This window comes from Ailuropoda melanoleuca, chromosome X, assembly GCF_002007445.2.
Source record: "Ailuropoda melanoleuca isolate Jingjing chromosome X, ASM200744v2, whole genome shotgun sequence".
Classification (NCBI taxonomy): domain Eukaryota; kingdom Metazoa; phylum Chordata; class Mammalia; order Carnivora; family Ursidae; genus Ailuropoda; species Ailuropoda melanoleuca.
The window spans coordinates 74039632-74054025 of NC_048238.1; the positions used below are offsets into that span (position 1 = coordinate 74039632).

The window sequence follows — 14394 nt, forward strand, 5'->3', positions numbered from 1 at the left end:
GGAGAGAGAGAGTAAGCGAGCACACAGAAGGAGAGGGAGAAGCAGGCTCCTTGCTCAGGGGGGATGCAGGGCTCCATCCCAGGACCCCGGGATCATGACCTGAGCTGAAGGCAGATGCTCAACCGACTGAGCCACCGAGGTGCACCAAGAAGATATTTTTGAACACCTGCTCTGGGTGTCATATTCTGTAAGGCACTTGTGATCCACAGATGAATACAATACAGTCCCTGCCCTTATGTAGCTCAGACTAGTGGAGAAAGAATAAGGATTTAAACAGGAAATTGCAATACAGGGCAATACCTACTATTTGTAGCTGTTTCCTCATCTATTCGATAGGGAGGATTAGCACCTATCACAAAACGTTGTTGTGACAATTAATTGAGTTAACATGTACAGAGTCCTTATAATCTATACATCGGTCACATCAGAAACACTACATGAGTGCTGCTATTATTATTATCATTACTATTCCTGTTGTTATTACTACCGTACTACCATGATGGAGGTAAGGAAACATAGAAAATGCTGCAAGAACATGGAAGAGGGGCACTTGATCCAAGCTGGGGGAAGAGACATAGGAGTTGAACCCTAAACAGAGAGAAGGCACTAAACAGAGAGAGAAGAATGCCAGGCAGCCAGCATAGAAGGAACAGCATGCACTCGGGTTTGGAAGCAAAAGACAGCATGACATGATTGAGGAACTGAGAGTGATTTAGTTTAGCAAGAATATGAGGAGGACAATGGCAAGAGATGAAGCTTGAGAGATCATAGAGCACAAACAAGTTTGGACTTTATCCTTTAGCCAATGGGGAGCCACTGGAATGTTTTATGTAGACGCTTGATCAGATTAATGTGTTGAAAGATCACCTTGGCAAAGACTTGGAGACAAGACTGGAAATAAGACCAGTTAGGAAGCGTCATTGCTACGGTCTGGGGGAAAGAGGATGATGACACACTGATCCGAGCAAGTAGCCCGGGATGGGGAGGAGGGTGCCATGGATTTGAGGTATATGCAAGAGGTAGAGTTGGTGAGACATTGACCATGGAAGGTGAGGAATCAGCATGAAAGAGGGGTCAAGAATCACTCCCAGGATTTTGGTCTAGTGCAAGGGGCTGGATAGAGGTATGGTTCAGTGAACCCAGGGAACTCAGGGAAGAACTGTTTGGGTAAGGCTGCGATAGGACAGGTGATGGGTTCTCTTTTGAGCATGTCGTATTTGAGGTGTTTATGGCATTTCCAGGTGGACATTTTATTTATTTTTTATTTTTTTAAAGATTTATTTATTTATTTGAGAGAGAGAGTGGGGGGAGGGGCAGAGGGAGAGGGAGAGCAAGAATCTCAAGCAGACTCCCTGCTGAGTGCAGAGCCCAAAGTGGGGCTCGGTCTCAGGACCCTGAGATCATGGGTTGAGCCCAAACCAAGAGTCAGATGCTTACCCGACTGAGCTACCGAGGGGCCCCAAGGTGGACATTTTAAATAGGTGATTGCTCTGGAGTCTTGAAGCTCAGGAGGAAGGGCTATGATGGAAATTCAGATTTGGAAGTGTAACATGGGTTGGAGACTAAGTCATTGGGGTGGGTTATGCCCACTTAAGATTAAGTCATGGTACCTACTTGCTCAGGGACAGAGTGTTGACTGAGAAAAGAATGGACTTCTGAGGAATACTCACATTTACGAGATGATGGACCTTGGCAAGAGGGTGCTGGGGTACTCCTTGAACACCACAAAATCCTAGACAGCTCTGAGATTCTCAAGGATTGGCTCAGATGCCTTCCTCTTACAAAACCCTCTACGGTAGAACAGCTTCCCTTTCGTCTGACCATCCTAGGTTATCTGCTGGGAGATAACCTAGGGAATTTCAGGGCTCCCCCACCAGGCCTTGGCACAACCTTTGCTCCAAAATCCTTCCACATTATCTCCGAGGCCAGGGCTGGTAGGGGAATCTGTTAAGAAGAGCAGACAGGAAATGTCCTTAGGCTGGCCTGTGGAGGGAATTTGGGCAGGGCTGGGCGGACCTGAACTCTCAGAGTGTGGACATAAATCTTTTTTGTCTACCCCAACCTGCCCTGGTGTAGATTTTCACCTGGGGGAGAATGACCTAGGGCCAGATCCCTGCTCCCTAGGCCCCTGGAGATCTTCGAGGCCTCGCTAATAAGCTGGAGTCCAAAGCTATATCCCAGGACCTGTTCCTCCTGTTCCAGGCTCCTGGAGTTTGGCCTCGGTCTGCAATTGAGGGGCCCTGTGGCAGTGTTGCTGGGCAATGCATTAAACATCAGGCTTTGGAGACAGCACTGTGCCAGCGGAGAGCCTGACCCGGAGCCAGCACAGCCAACACAACCACCACTGCCACCACTCCCTTCTCGGAAAGGGGCCACCTGTCTGGCCCCCGGCTTTGTCTGGCTGCCAGCCCGACCCAAGGCATGTGCCTACACAGGAGGCGATGACATTTTGGCTCCACTTTCAAAGTTCTTTTTTTCTTTCTCATGTGTTATTTCTAAAGATAACAAAGGTCAAAAGGCATCCAGCATTTTCTGGTTTCTCATAAGCTTCTGGTCAATATTTAATCTGGTTTATGGATTTTTTTTAGGTCTTCTAGATGCCTTCTTGAGCCTGCTTGTGGCCACCCACAGACACTTGTAAGGAGGAGAGAAATCGGCCTGGTAGAGACACTCTGAAATGAGGGATTAGAGGCCAGGATCCAAGGAGCAAGAGCCGCAGCCTGAAGGCAAGGGAGCAGGCCCTGAAGACACTACTGCTGAGAGGGCTGCGATGGCCTCTCTTGGCCTCCAACTCGTAGGCTACATCTTGGGCCTCCTGGGGCTGTTGGGCACCCTGGTGGCCATGCTGCTTCCCAGCTGGCGAACGAGCTCCTACGTCGGCACCAGCATCGTGACGGCTGTCGGCTTCTCCAAGGGCCTCTGGATGGAGTGTGCCACACACAGCACAGGCATCACCCAGTGTGACATCTACAGCACCCTCCTCGGCCTGCCCGCTGACATCCAGGCAGCCCAGGCCATGATGGTGACATCCAGCGCCGTCTCGTCGTTGGCCTGCATTGTCTCCGTGGTGGGCATGAGATGCACGGTCTTCTGCCAGGACTCCCGAGCTAAGGACAGATTGGCGGTGGTGGGCGGAGTCTTCTTCATCCTTGGAGGCCTCCTGGGCTTCATCCCTGTTGCCTGGAATCTTCATGGGATCCTGCGGGACTTCTACTCCCCACTGGTACCTGACAGCATGAAATTTGAGATCGGAGAGGCTCTTTACCTGGGCATTATTTCCTCCCTGTTCTCCCTGGTAGCTGGAATCATCCTCTGCTTTTCCTGCCCATTCCAGGGAAATCGCTCCAACTACTACGATTCCTACCAGGCCCAGCCCCTCGCAACTAGGGGCTCTCCAAGGCCTGGTCAACCGCCCAAAGTCAAGAGTGAGTTTAACTCCTACAGTCTGACAGGGTATGTGTGAAGAAGCAGGGGCCGGAGCTGGGGGGGTGGCTGGGTCTGTGAAAACCAGTGGACAGCACCACCCCCCCACCCAGGGCCTCAGGTGAGGGACTTAGGCACTGGATCATGTCAGAAGGTGCCACTGGATCAGGCGAAGGCAGAATGTGAACTGGTGTGACAGCATGTAGGTTGGACTGTCAAGATGCTTGCCAAGCCAGCCGTTCTGTTTCCTTCACCTTGCCCACGGCCCTGCCACCTCCCCCCAGCCCTCATCCCGCCCGAGTCCCCAACCCTCAACTCCAAACTCCACCCCCTAGCCTAGGCCATGTCACAGAGGCTCCCCTCTGCCTTTCGGGTTACCTGTGAATCCGTCCCCAAACCCACTCATTAATTACATCCCACTGACTAACCCTCTCTGAGATCAAAGACCCTCCCTCTGGCTCAGGTTGCTCTTAGCTCATTGCTGGCGGGGGTGGGGGGTGGGGATGTGGGGGTGTGTGGCAGCTTTTATGGGCACAGCTCTCACCAACTTCCCGAGCTTCTCTCCAAAGAAACTGTTTGGCCAGTAATGGAGCCCAGAGCCTCCATCCCATTGTTGTTATGACTCCACAGTGTTCAGACTGGTGTGTGCGTGGACTGAAGTAAAGCTATCCCGCGGTATCGAGGGAACAGAGAGCAATTGGGTGCAGGATGAGAGGGAGGGAAAGCAGTCGAAGACCAAAAAAAGACCTGACTCACCGCCCAGGGCATTTTCCAGGAATTCCCTCCCGCTGTGGGTTGGGGATCTAGCTCCCTCCTAAGCAAAGGAACAGGGGTGGAAAGCTCAAGGCAGCAGCAGACTCTGATTCCTCTGAGCAACTGCCTCAGGAGTGGCAGCCCCAACTCCCCCTGAAGCCCTTGCCTCCCTCTGACTTGGCCTCCTGCTAAGAAACAAGGCTTCGGGTCCTACACGGTGGTTTCCTTAGGAAGGGCTAACTGGCGTTTCTAGAGATGGCTCTTGGCTGGGGACTGACAGCATGAGAGCCTTGGAGGTCCGAGGAAGAGACCACTCCTTGACGCTGCCCGAGAAAGAACAAGAACTTCGGTGTCTAAGAAGCTGGGTGGGCACGTGAGGTGGCCCCAGTGGGTGTTTCTATCGAGCCAGAGAGAGGCGGCTTCCCCAGAGAGTCTCAGGGCTGAATAGCACATCTGCCCGAAGTCTGCGATCAGTCCCCCGGAGTCTCCCCACGGAGCTCTACAGAGCCTCCGAAAGGCGACAGCACCCGGTGGGCCCCCTGTCACCTTCAGATGCACCCACCATCCTTCGCCAGACCTCCCAGAGTGGCTGGAAGGCATCTGAGGGCTTTGGCGTGAAACAACGCCCAAGGAGCTATGGCCCCGGTCTGAGGGAGAGCTGAGCCGCTGCCTGGGACTTCGGTTGGGGTGGGATGATGGCGAATGTCTCCCAGGCGGACAGTTCCAGCCCCAAGCTGCGGAAATGCTCCATTTCCCCTGCGGTGGGGGTGGGGTGGGAGTCACAGATAGACCCAAGGCATTTTCCCTCACGCCTCCCCACCCAAGCACCCCCGGCTTCTGACAAACTCCAGCCTCTCCACCTTCTCGCTTGTGATTAAGCTCCCCTCCCAAGCTGGAAGGCCCTCTCCCCTTAGCCGAGTCCTCCTGCCGTCTGGAGAAATTGCTCGGCACCACCTCCCACACTGAGTCCCCTCTGACCACTCCGTCCCTCCCCTACCCTCCCTCCTCCACCCTCAGTGTATAACTGCTGCTTCTTTGATGCTTATCATTCACCATTTTTGACGGATAGTTATTTTTCGTGTACGTGTATCTGATCTCACAAGTACACTGTAAACTCTCGGGGGTCGGCGCCATACCGGAGAGCTCTCTGTATCCCTCAGACTATCTGTAAGAGTGCTGGGCACATAGTAAGTGATCAATAAACACTTGTTGATTGAGTAACTTTGTTACTGTTTTATTAATTCAGAGGGGGCCCAGGCAGGGCAGGTGTGAGAAAGAACTGGGCCAGAGGCAGGGTAGGATGGAAATTGGCTTTTCTTCCCACTGAGTGGATAAAACAATTCTAGACTTTACCAGAGACATTATGAAAGCAAGACACCACCACCCCCCACCTTCCCAGGGAAGCTTTACCTTTTCATCTCGCCCAGGGCTTCTGCCTCTTCACAATTCTTTCATGGAAGTTACTTACTAAATGGCTGTGTGTTTATCCCTTTCGATCCCTGAAGCAGCACTGTGAGGAAGGGGAAGTCGATCTGGCAATGTCCATTCAGCAGATGGGGAAACCGAGGCCCACAAGAATAAAGAGATTGTTTTCCCCAGGGCCACACTGCTGGTGTTGGTGCCCCAGACTCCAGACTCCCCAGATAGGGCTCTTCCCCTCTACTCATTGGGAAAGCCTGCCAGGGGTCCCCCCAAGCTGCCGGAGGAAAGCAACTTATGGCCAGCAGAGACATGTTAGGGACACCACAGTTCTCCTGGAGGTCTCCCATGGAGGCGATCTGGGGGAGCAGGATCAACTCACATTTGAATGAGACACGACACCTCCGTTCCCCAAACTCTGGAGGTGTGAGAGTTTGGGAGGCTAATGATTTGGCCGTGTTCTGTTCAAACCTCCTGGGGGAGTGAACAAAGCCTAATTCATAAAGATGTTGGCCGTGGCGACGCTGACAATAACAGCCCCTTCACCACCCCCCCACCGCAAGCCTCAGTTTACACAGCCCCTGGAGCCAGGAGGCCGCAGCACACCGGAGCCTGTTACAACAAGCGCTGCCTTGCACTCCCGACGTAGGCCTTCCCTGGTGCAGAGGCGAGGACCCCAGCACCCAAGCCCATTTAGAGGGAATGGAGGCGGGCAGGAGTAAGGTGTAGAGAGAAGGGGCTCTCTGAACAGAAGTTGAACAAGGGGTCGTGTCTCTGGCCTGGCACCAGGAACCTCAGAGCGCTTGACTGGGCGGGGAGGGCGGGCAGTAGAGGCCGGAGGAAGGGGTTGCTTTGCTGACTGTGTTGCGCTGAGGGAGCAGCCCTCTGGTCTGGGCTCCGATAACCCACCCCCTGGCAGCCAAAGCGCTTTCAGATCCACAGTTTCCTCGCATTCCCCAAATCCCTGAAAAGAAGCAGGTCTCTTATAGGAGACAAAATGGAGGCCTCCCTAAAGTCACAGAGTGTCGGAGTCCGACTCTAAGCTTGGAAAGTCTTCCCACAGCAACGTGCTCTTCGGACTCCCGCAGCCCTCCTGTCCCTGTCTGCCGCTGGCATAGAAGGGCCTTCAAGGGCACCAGGGCCCAGAGCCGGTCTTCATCTTAGGAAGAGGCTGCCCTGGGACGTCCTCCTTCCTTATAATCTGGGAAGATTCTACAGAAGAAGTTAGAATTTCAGCCTGAACTAGAAAAACCAGGGCAGAGCCGATAAGGAGCAACTATTCCCTTTAGCCGGGTAAGCAAGGAAAGCCTTGCTCTAAATAATTTCCTCGAAATCTCCCCGTGTCTGAGTCCAAGTTGAATGGCTTTCAGCTCACCCCATTGCCTTCCATCATAAAGTAATTTAGATTAGCCACAACCGAGGGGATAGTGAAGGCCATTGTGTTTATGCCCCAAACGGATGGCTCTGACCCTTGCACAAGGAGAGAAGTTTCTACCCTCCCTCATTCCTCTGATAATAGTGTGACTCATGTTTTCTCCCCCTTGGGGCCCTAGTGACCTACTGCTACGTGATCATTAATAGGGGAGGGGGGAGGCTGAAACTGGCTTCTTGCGGGAAAGACGAGCTCCGACTTCCTGAGAGACCTTCATCCAGCCGGTCAGCCATTCAGCCAGCTCTGCTGCCAGGCAGCCCACGCTGCCTGCACCCTTGCTCTGTGTCGGACGGCATGCGCTAGGCGTTGAGGACGACGAGGGCGGACAGCGAGGTAAAGTCTGTGCCTTGCAGGAGCTGACAGCTGATCCAGGGCCAGATAAGACGTGCACACCGAAGTGTGGTACAAGGCATGATACGGTGTGTCCTGTGAGAGATAGGAGGAAAGTGCCAGAGGTAGGGGTGTCAGGGACTACTTCAGAAAGGCTTGTAAGTCCCCTCACATCCCAATCCATATGAAGGGAGGGTAGGGCACCACTTGAGATTGGGGGGGGCGGGAAAGGATGATTCCAAGAACCTGCCTCCTGCGGCTGAAGGACCATGAGAAACAGAGCAAAAGGGTGGCCAGCAGCCAGGAAACAGGGTTATACCACACAGCTCACCCAGACCCCTCCGAGTTTGCCTCGAAGGACTCCTAAGTGGCTCCAGTGGAAAGAGCGACCCTGGGGCCCGGCCTCTTCTCCCTCATCTCCTTCTCTTGGGCAGCTCTCTGGAAATTGGTGGCGGCAGCAAAGGCAGTGCCCATCCTTCTGGCCCCGGACCAGGGGAGAAACAGATGTGGGAGAAGCGAGAGAGGAAGGAGAAGGGCACGGTGCTGGAGGCAGGCAGATGGGGCCTGGGCAGGGTCAGCTGTCCCCTCCCACTCAGCCCTGGGTCCCCGGGCAGGAGACTCTTCTGTGCGCGGGGCTGCCCACTCTGGGACGTGGAGGCCCCAGGCCGGGAAGCGCATGTGTTCCTCAGCTGGCTGAAGCCTGGCCTTTGCCCAGCCTGGTCTCCCTGCCCAAGCGGCTGCCGGCTTTGATGAGAAATCCTGTTATCTCCACGGGAGAGAAAACCTCAAACAGGAAGTCCAGCAGGTTATCTCTCTCTTCTGCCCGAAGTGGTGCGATGTGATCACTGATAAAATATTAACAGGTTGTTATCAGGCCGGGCAATACAGAAGCTGTAAGGTGACCACCCCTTTGCCTCCCACAAGCTACCACCTGCTTGAGAGCTGCTGCTCAGGAATTCCTAGCTAACTCTTGCTTGGCCTCATTTCTCCACAAGACAAGTGGCAGTGGCTTCGGGCTTAAGAAAGCAGGAGGTCACTCCACAAGGGCAGACCATCAGGTCCCGCTTTCCTGTCATCCCTGAGGTCCCATTCCTCCAGAATGGCACCCTCGCCGCTTCACAAGTAACCTCCAAGGAGGGCGTCAAAGAACTTTCTATTTGCAAACATGGCTTTGTGGAGGGAGCACAGAGAAAACTCACATGCTTTCAGCCAGATACGTATAATGGGATGTGAGCCAAGGTGCCAAATGAGTATGAGGAGTGTGGCAGGCAACCCTGAGTTGCAGTGGTAGGCCCTCAACTCCAACAGCACTTTCCGAGTCTGTGACATTTGACCAAGTTCCCTGTGGCTTGCTCAGGAGAAAGGCCAGTCACACCAAAATCACAAGCAGCCTCTTCATTTGCATTTCTGGAATCGTCCAATGGGAGGCAAGAAGGTGGATCAGCACCAACCCCCCACACAAAGGCTGTCTGATGATATTGTGAAGATTCCCCTACGTTGGTTTAAAGGCACTGAGAGCCTTGATGAAAAAAAAAAAGCACATATATTTTTCTAGCAGGAGAAACCCATTCAGTCATAGACTATCCACTGACGTCAGAATTTGCACTAGTTTCTCAGCTTAGCGCTTTGTTAAAAAAAGAGCCAGAATGAGAAGACGAGTCCAGTGGGCTTAAGAAAAAATAGGACATCAATTCAGAGGCAGTGCACGCTGGAATCTGGGGCAGCAGGGGCCTTCTCTGAGTAACACGTGCACTCTTCAGCTAAATGATTCAATAGCCTTCAACGGAGATGAAGTAGAAATTGAGAAAAAGGCAGACAAGTCAAGAAAGGTGGTGCCATCTTTTTCTCGGCAATTCCAAAGGCACCTCATGTGGTTAATTTTACTCTTCTGTGTGTAATAATAAACCAGCATGTTCTCAAGTGTCACTTTCTCACTCCCCGAGAAACTTGCCCACCTCAGCACTGTCTGGGGTGGGGGTGGGGTACCAAGGAGCCAGTGAGAACCCTCCCAGGCAGAGGCCAACAAGTCCAAGACCTCCTGGAGTGTAAGAATAGGATCTTGGTGGCTGTTTTGATATCAGGAAAGTTGCCAAGTGACAGCCCTGCATGAAAAACCCAGTCAAGAGGAAATGAATTTCCACGTTGTTTGGAGGGATATTTGTTACATAAGTGAACGATTTCCTGATCATGAGGGCAGTTAAACATTGTGTGGGATTGTGGAACTTTCTTCCTTGGAAATTCCTATTAACGTGGGCTGTCTTCAGCTTTTTCTTATCCAAAGGAAGAAGACGAGGCTAATCGTTTTCAAGACAGGCTCTACGGTGTCGTGGGCAAAGAGCCTGGGCTTTGGAGTCAGACAAACCTGGGTTTGCTTTGGCCTCCGCACGCTCTCTAGCTGTGTGGCCGCGAGAGAAGCACTTCACTTCTCTACACTTTAGTTTCCACATACGTCAAATGGAAATGATGCCTGCCTCTTAGTGTGGTCATGGCATATGGCAGGTCCTCAACGAGGGGTTAACTGTGTTCTACGCATATTGGTGACCCAAAGGGTAGTGTCAAAGTCACACTAAAACGTGTGCCTTAGGGGAGCAGGGGCAGATGACAAAGTCTATTTCCCCACAGATCCGAATCTACATCAGCAAGGATATTCTTTCCCAAGTCAAAACTTCTCTGGATTCTTCCCCAAAGTCTAGATACCTTGAAGACCTTGGATGGGCTTCTACTCATCAGATTCCATTAACAGAGGCCAGAGGAAAAGCAGACTCGAGAAATTGGAGAAGAAAGGGGGGGTGATGGCTCTTTGCCCTTCATCCAGATCTGTGAAAATCTGAGGTAGAACAGAACCATGATCGATCAGGTCCTACTTCTAGAGAAAATCTTAGTCCAAGGGAACTGCAGACTGAGGTTAATGCCCCCAACGCTGGGACAATTGGGGAGATACAACAACCACTTTCCTATTTCATAGCTTACAAGGGCTCCATCGGTAAGCAGATTTAGCATAGCCCCCCACCCCTTGCTGGTATTCCCCAGCCCCTGGTTCGTTCTGTTCCTTATGCTTCAAATTAAATAATTCAATATTCCTCAAATGCACTGGGTGTTCCTGTATTCACAACCCGTCCCCCCACATAGTCTTGTGATTTTACTTATACTCTTCTCTACAAACTGGAAAACCCTCCCCACACATCTCCACCTTTCCGACCCTTACAGGTTTCCATAGCCTTCTGGAAAATCAGGCCTTTGGGGAACACTTTCCCGAGCCTCTGCCTAAAGTCATCTTGCCTGCCCTGAGGACTCAATGGTCAGATGTATGAAATGTGTTTGGGGAGTAGAAGGCACCCAAAACATCTGGACTAATCTCACCTAAAAGGGGGTTGGTGTTTCTGATGATTTACATCAAAACTTTGGACTTGGGGATGGAGGCAAGTAACAAAACATGCTCCTTCTGCAGAAAATGAATGCTTCATACGTCTCAGTGACTAAGGTTTCAATCTACCCAAGACAATCTACATTAGTTCTTTCCAACTCTCCAGTTTATGACTCAACCATGTGTCCTGACTCTGAAATCAGAAAGTATGGTCCCTGAATTTCCTCTCTGCCTAAGAGAAGTCGTAAGTTTGGGATGTCCTTGTCACCAAGAACAAGGTGTTCTTTTGGGGAAATTACCCTTGACTTGGCCTGAGCTCACCCCTGGCTATCCTGAGCATGCTTCGCTCCTAACACCGTACTACAGAAAGAGCTTTTAATTCATGATACAGAACTCTGAAACGTGTTCTATCTGGCGATTGCCCTTTGGGAGTCAGGAGCTTGCCAATTAAGCCTCTGCTTCTAAATTATTGCCCCAGATCATCTGCAATCACTGGATGTGGACCACCATATCTTTCTGCCCCCCTGGGACCACCAAGTCTCTGACTTGGTCTTCTGCTAAGAGCCCATTTGTTCATCCCACAAGCATGTACTGACTCTCTAACATGTGCCAGGAACTTATTTTCTTGAGGCATGCTCTGTGTACTCTGTTTATGGATAGCTCCTGTTTCTTTTGTTTTTAAAATTTTTAAACTAATAGTTAAAGGTTTATTTATTTGAGAGAGAGAAAACAAGCGAGTGAGCACGAGGAGGAGGGGCAGAGGGAGAGGGAGAGATAATCTCAAGCACACTCCACACCAAGTGTGGAGCCCGATTCGGGGCTTGATCCCAAGACCCCGAGATCATGGCCTGAGCCGAAACCAAGAATCGGACGCTCAACTGACTGCGCCACCCAGGTGCCCCTGTTTCTTCTCCTGATAGACGCTATCACTGCTCTTGGCAAAAGGGAACAGAAGACGCCTCAGAAATGGCTTTTTCCCCCTCCTTTTAGTTCTCGCTCTCAAGATCTGGTCTCTATAGGCTTCTCCTGATTGTATTCTGTAATCTCAGTATTTTAAAATTGCATGCTTGGGAGCTTCCTTTTGATAACATTCGGAGTCTGTGGGAGAGAACACCTATATTTCTTTTTTTTCCCCTTTGGTAGACTTTCCAATTAATTCAAGTGAAAACTCAGCTAAAGAGAAACACTAGGTCACTCCAGCTCACACTGCCTGCCCTGACCCCCCGGCCCCCCACAGACCCAAAACACTCAGGGTCTGTTTTGCATTCGCAGACTTTAATGCCCAGCACTGCGGTCTACCTCACTCATGCTCACTAAGCCAGCCCCTCCACAGAGGAAGCACTGCTATGGGCTCTTGAGGGAGATGGAAATACTGACACGTTCCCCTCATTAACTCACTCGGTAAAAATTATTGATCGATTACCTACTATCTACCAGGTACTAGGATAAGCTGTGGGATAAAGGGATTGGCCAAAATGGGCGTGGCCCTTCCCCTCATGGAACGTACTAGGGAAAGAGGCAGACTGGCATCATGCGGGTTGTGCTCCCCACTATCATGCAGCACGTAGTAGGTAGCCAGTGAGCATTTGCTGAACGAGTGCAAGTCAACAGCTGAATATGTAACAGCCAACTGTGAGAAGGGCCAGGAATTGAAAACAGGAAATGATAGAATAGGGGAGAGAGAGAAAAAAGGCTGCACGAAGGCCTGAGAAAGTTGACACTTACACCGAGACCTGAAGGATGAGGGACGAGGCAGCCGTACCCAAACTGGAGGCGTGAGCATTCTAGAAGAGGGAACGGTATGGGTAAAGGCTCTGGAGGGAAGTGAGAGCCTGACGTATTTCTGAGGGAAGACCACAGTGAGTGAGGGGGAAAGTGAAATACGATGAAAAATCACAAGACACAAAGCAGATGAAGTAGGGAGGATGGATTTTCTTCCAAGTGCAATGAGAAGTCACTGAAGGGCTTTAAGCGGGGAGTTATGTAATCTGATTTGTATTTTTTTTTTAATCTGGCTGTGTGATAAGACAGTTGTAGAAACAAGAGTGGAAGCAAGGACACCAGTTAGGAGCCACAAAAACATCTATGGGAGCTGATGGTTGTTTAGAATAAGGTGGCTGTGGTAAAAGTCAGTGAGGTCAAGGTACACTTCGGCGCTAGAACTGACAGACTTTCTGACAGCCTGGATGTGGGGGCCTACAAGAGGAAAATTAAGGATGACTTCCAGGTTTTGAGCTTGTGTGACTGGGTGGGTGGAGGTGCCATTTTCTAAAATGAGGAAAACTGGGGGAAGGAACAGTCCCGGGGTGTGTGTGTCACTGTTTATTTTTAACACATTTTATTTGAAATGCCTGTGAGACATGTAAATGTAAATGCCAAGTAGGCAGCTATATATTTGAATCTAGAGCTTTCTAATAGGAAGACAGGACAAGGAAGTTTGTGATAAAAAGCCTTGGGACACAAAACTTACACGTTCAAAGAAAACATTATGCCTGCCTGGGTTAATTGGGGGAGTTTGGGGGGAAGAAAAGGTTGACATTTGAGCCAAAGGAAAGATGATGAGGGAGAACGTTCCAGGTAAAGGGAACGGAATAGCAAAGGTGGAGGAGAATATCTCCAGGCAGGTTCGGAACCCGAGACACAGTTCAGCGTGAATGGAATGAGGACTGTGTTTGGAATGTTAGGAGACTGGAGGGCACAGGGATGGCCATGGCGGGTCGGTGGTCGGGGTGGGGGGGGCTCTGTACTGCGCTTGCTCGACAACTGGGAGCACTAGGGCGTCTCTGAGCAGAGCTGTAACCTGAGGAGGCCATTCAAAGCAATTTCGTGACAGTGACTAGAGTGGATGGAAGGAGTGAGAAAGGGAGGGAAGGGAGGCCTGTTAAGAGCCGATTTCAATTTTCCAGGCATGAGAGAATAAGGGACTGTGGAAATGAAAAGCTCAAGGGTAAATAGGAGGGGCATTTGAAAGGACAGTTACGATCCTGTTAACCTAACAGGACAGCCAGGAGGAAGCACCCACTTTTTTCTTCCCGGTGTCTTTTGCCTCCACACTACACGAGCTCTGGTGAGGCTGGGGGACACTTTTGAATCTCTCCACCGTGGCTTTTAACATTGGCTAAAGGGGCCTCAAACAGGTGTGGTTTCACTGCAAATAAGTAACAAAGAGGTCACTCGGGCTTCCTAGGAGAGGGACTCACACACCTAACTGTTGCTGGAAGCAGCACTATGAGGTTGGGCCTAAGGAATGGGCGGAGAGGAGTTACAGTTTTCCAACTTTTTTCTTTTCTGACCTTTTTCTTCTTAAAGCCCAGTTGCCCCTATTCTTTCCTACTTTGCCCCTCACTCACCCAACGTGCACACATGCGCGCACACACTCACATATGCTCACTCTCCCCCCCACAGGCTGAACCTTCAATGCTCCGAATTTTTTTCCGACACCACCTTCCATCCATATTGTCCACATCTGTGCCAAGTCCCAGCTTTTCACGGCCCCGCCTCCAAAGAATAAGTATCATTGAGAGAATAGCTGAACACACGCTCCCCCACCCCGCTTCTCAGTAATATTTATATTTATTTAGACAGTGGAGATCTTCAACATCATAGTCCAAATGTCCGGCATGCAAACTAACCAGGCTGAAGGCTAGAGGCGCGGAGCGGTGAGGGCCGGGGG

General features: G+C 51.1%; 1 protein-coding gene across 1 annotated transcript in view; it reads left to right on the top strand.

Annotated features, from left to right (window-relative positions):
* CLDN2 (claudin 2) overlaps positions 1 to 5349 on the top strand; it is a 12025-nt gene extending 6676 nt beyond the window's left edge. The window contains exon 2 of the mRNA XM_034649647.1: positions 2589 to 5349. Within this exon, the coding sequence (XP_034505538.1) occupies positions 2771 to 3463 (693 nt within the window). The 5' untranslated portion in view covers positions 2589 to 2770 and the 3' untranslated portion in view covers positions 3464 to 5349. The remainder of the gene's footprint in view (positions 1 to 2588) is intronic.
* Positions 5350 to 14394: the final 9045 nt, after the last annotated feature.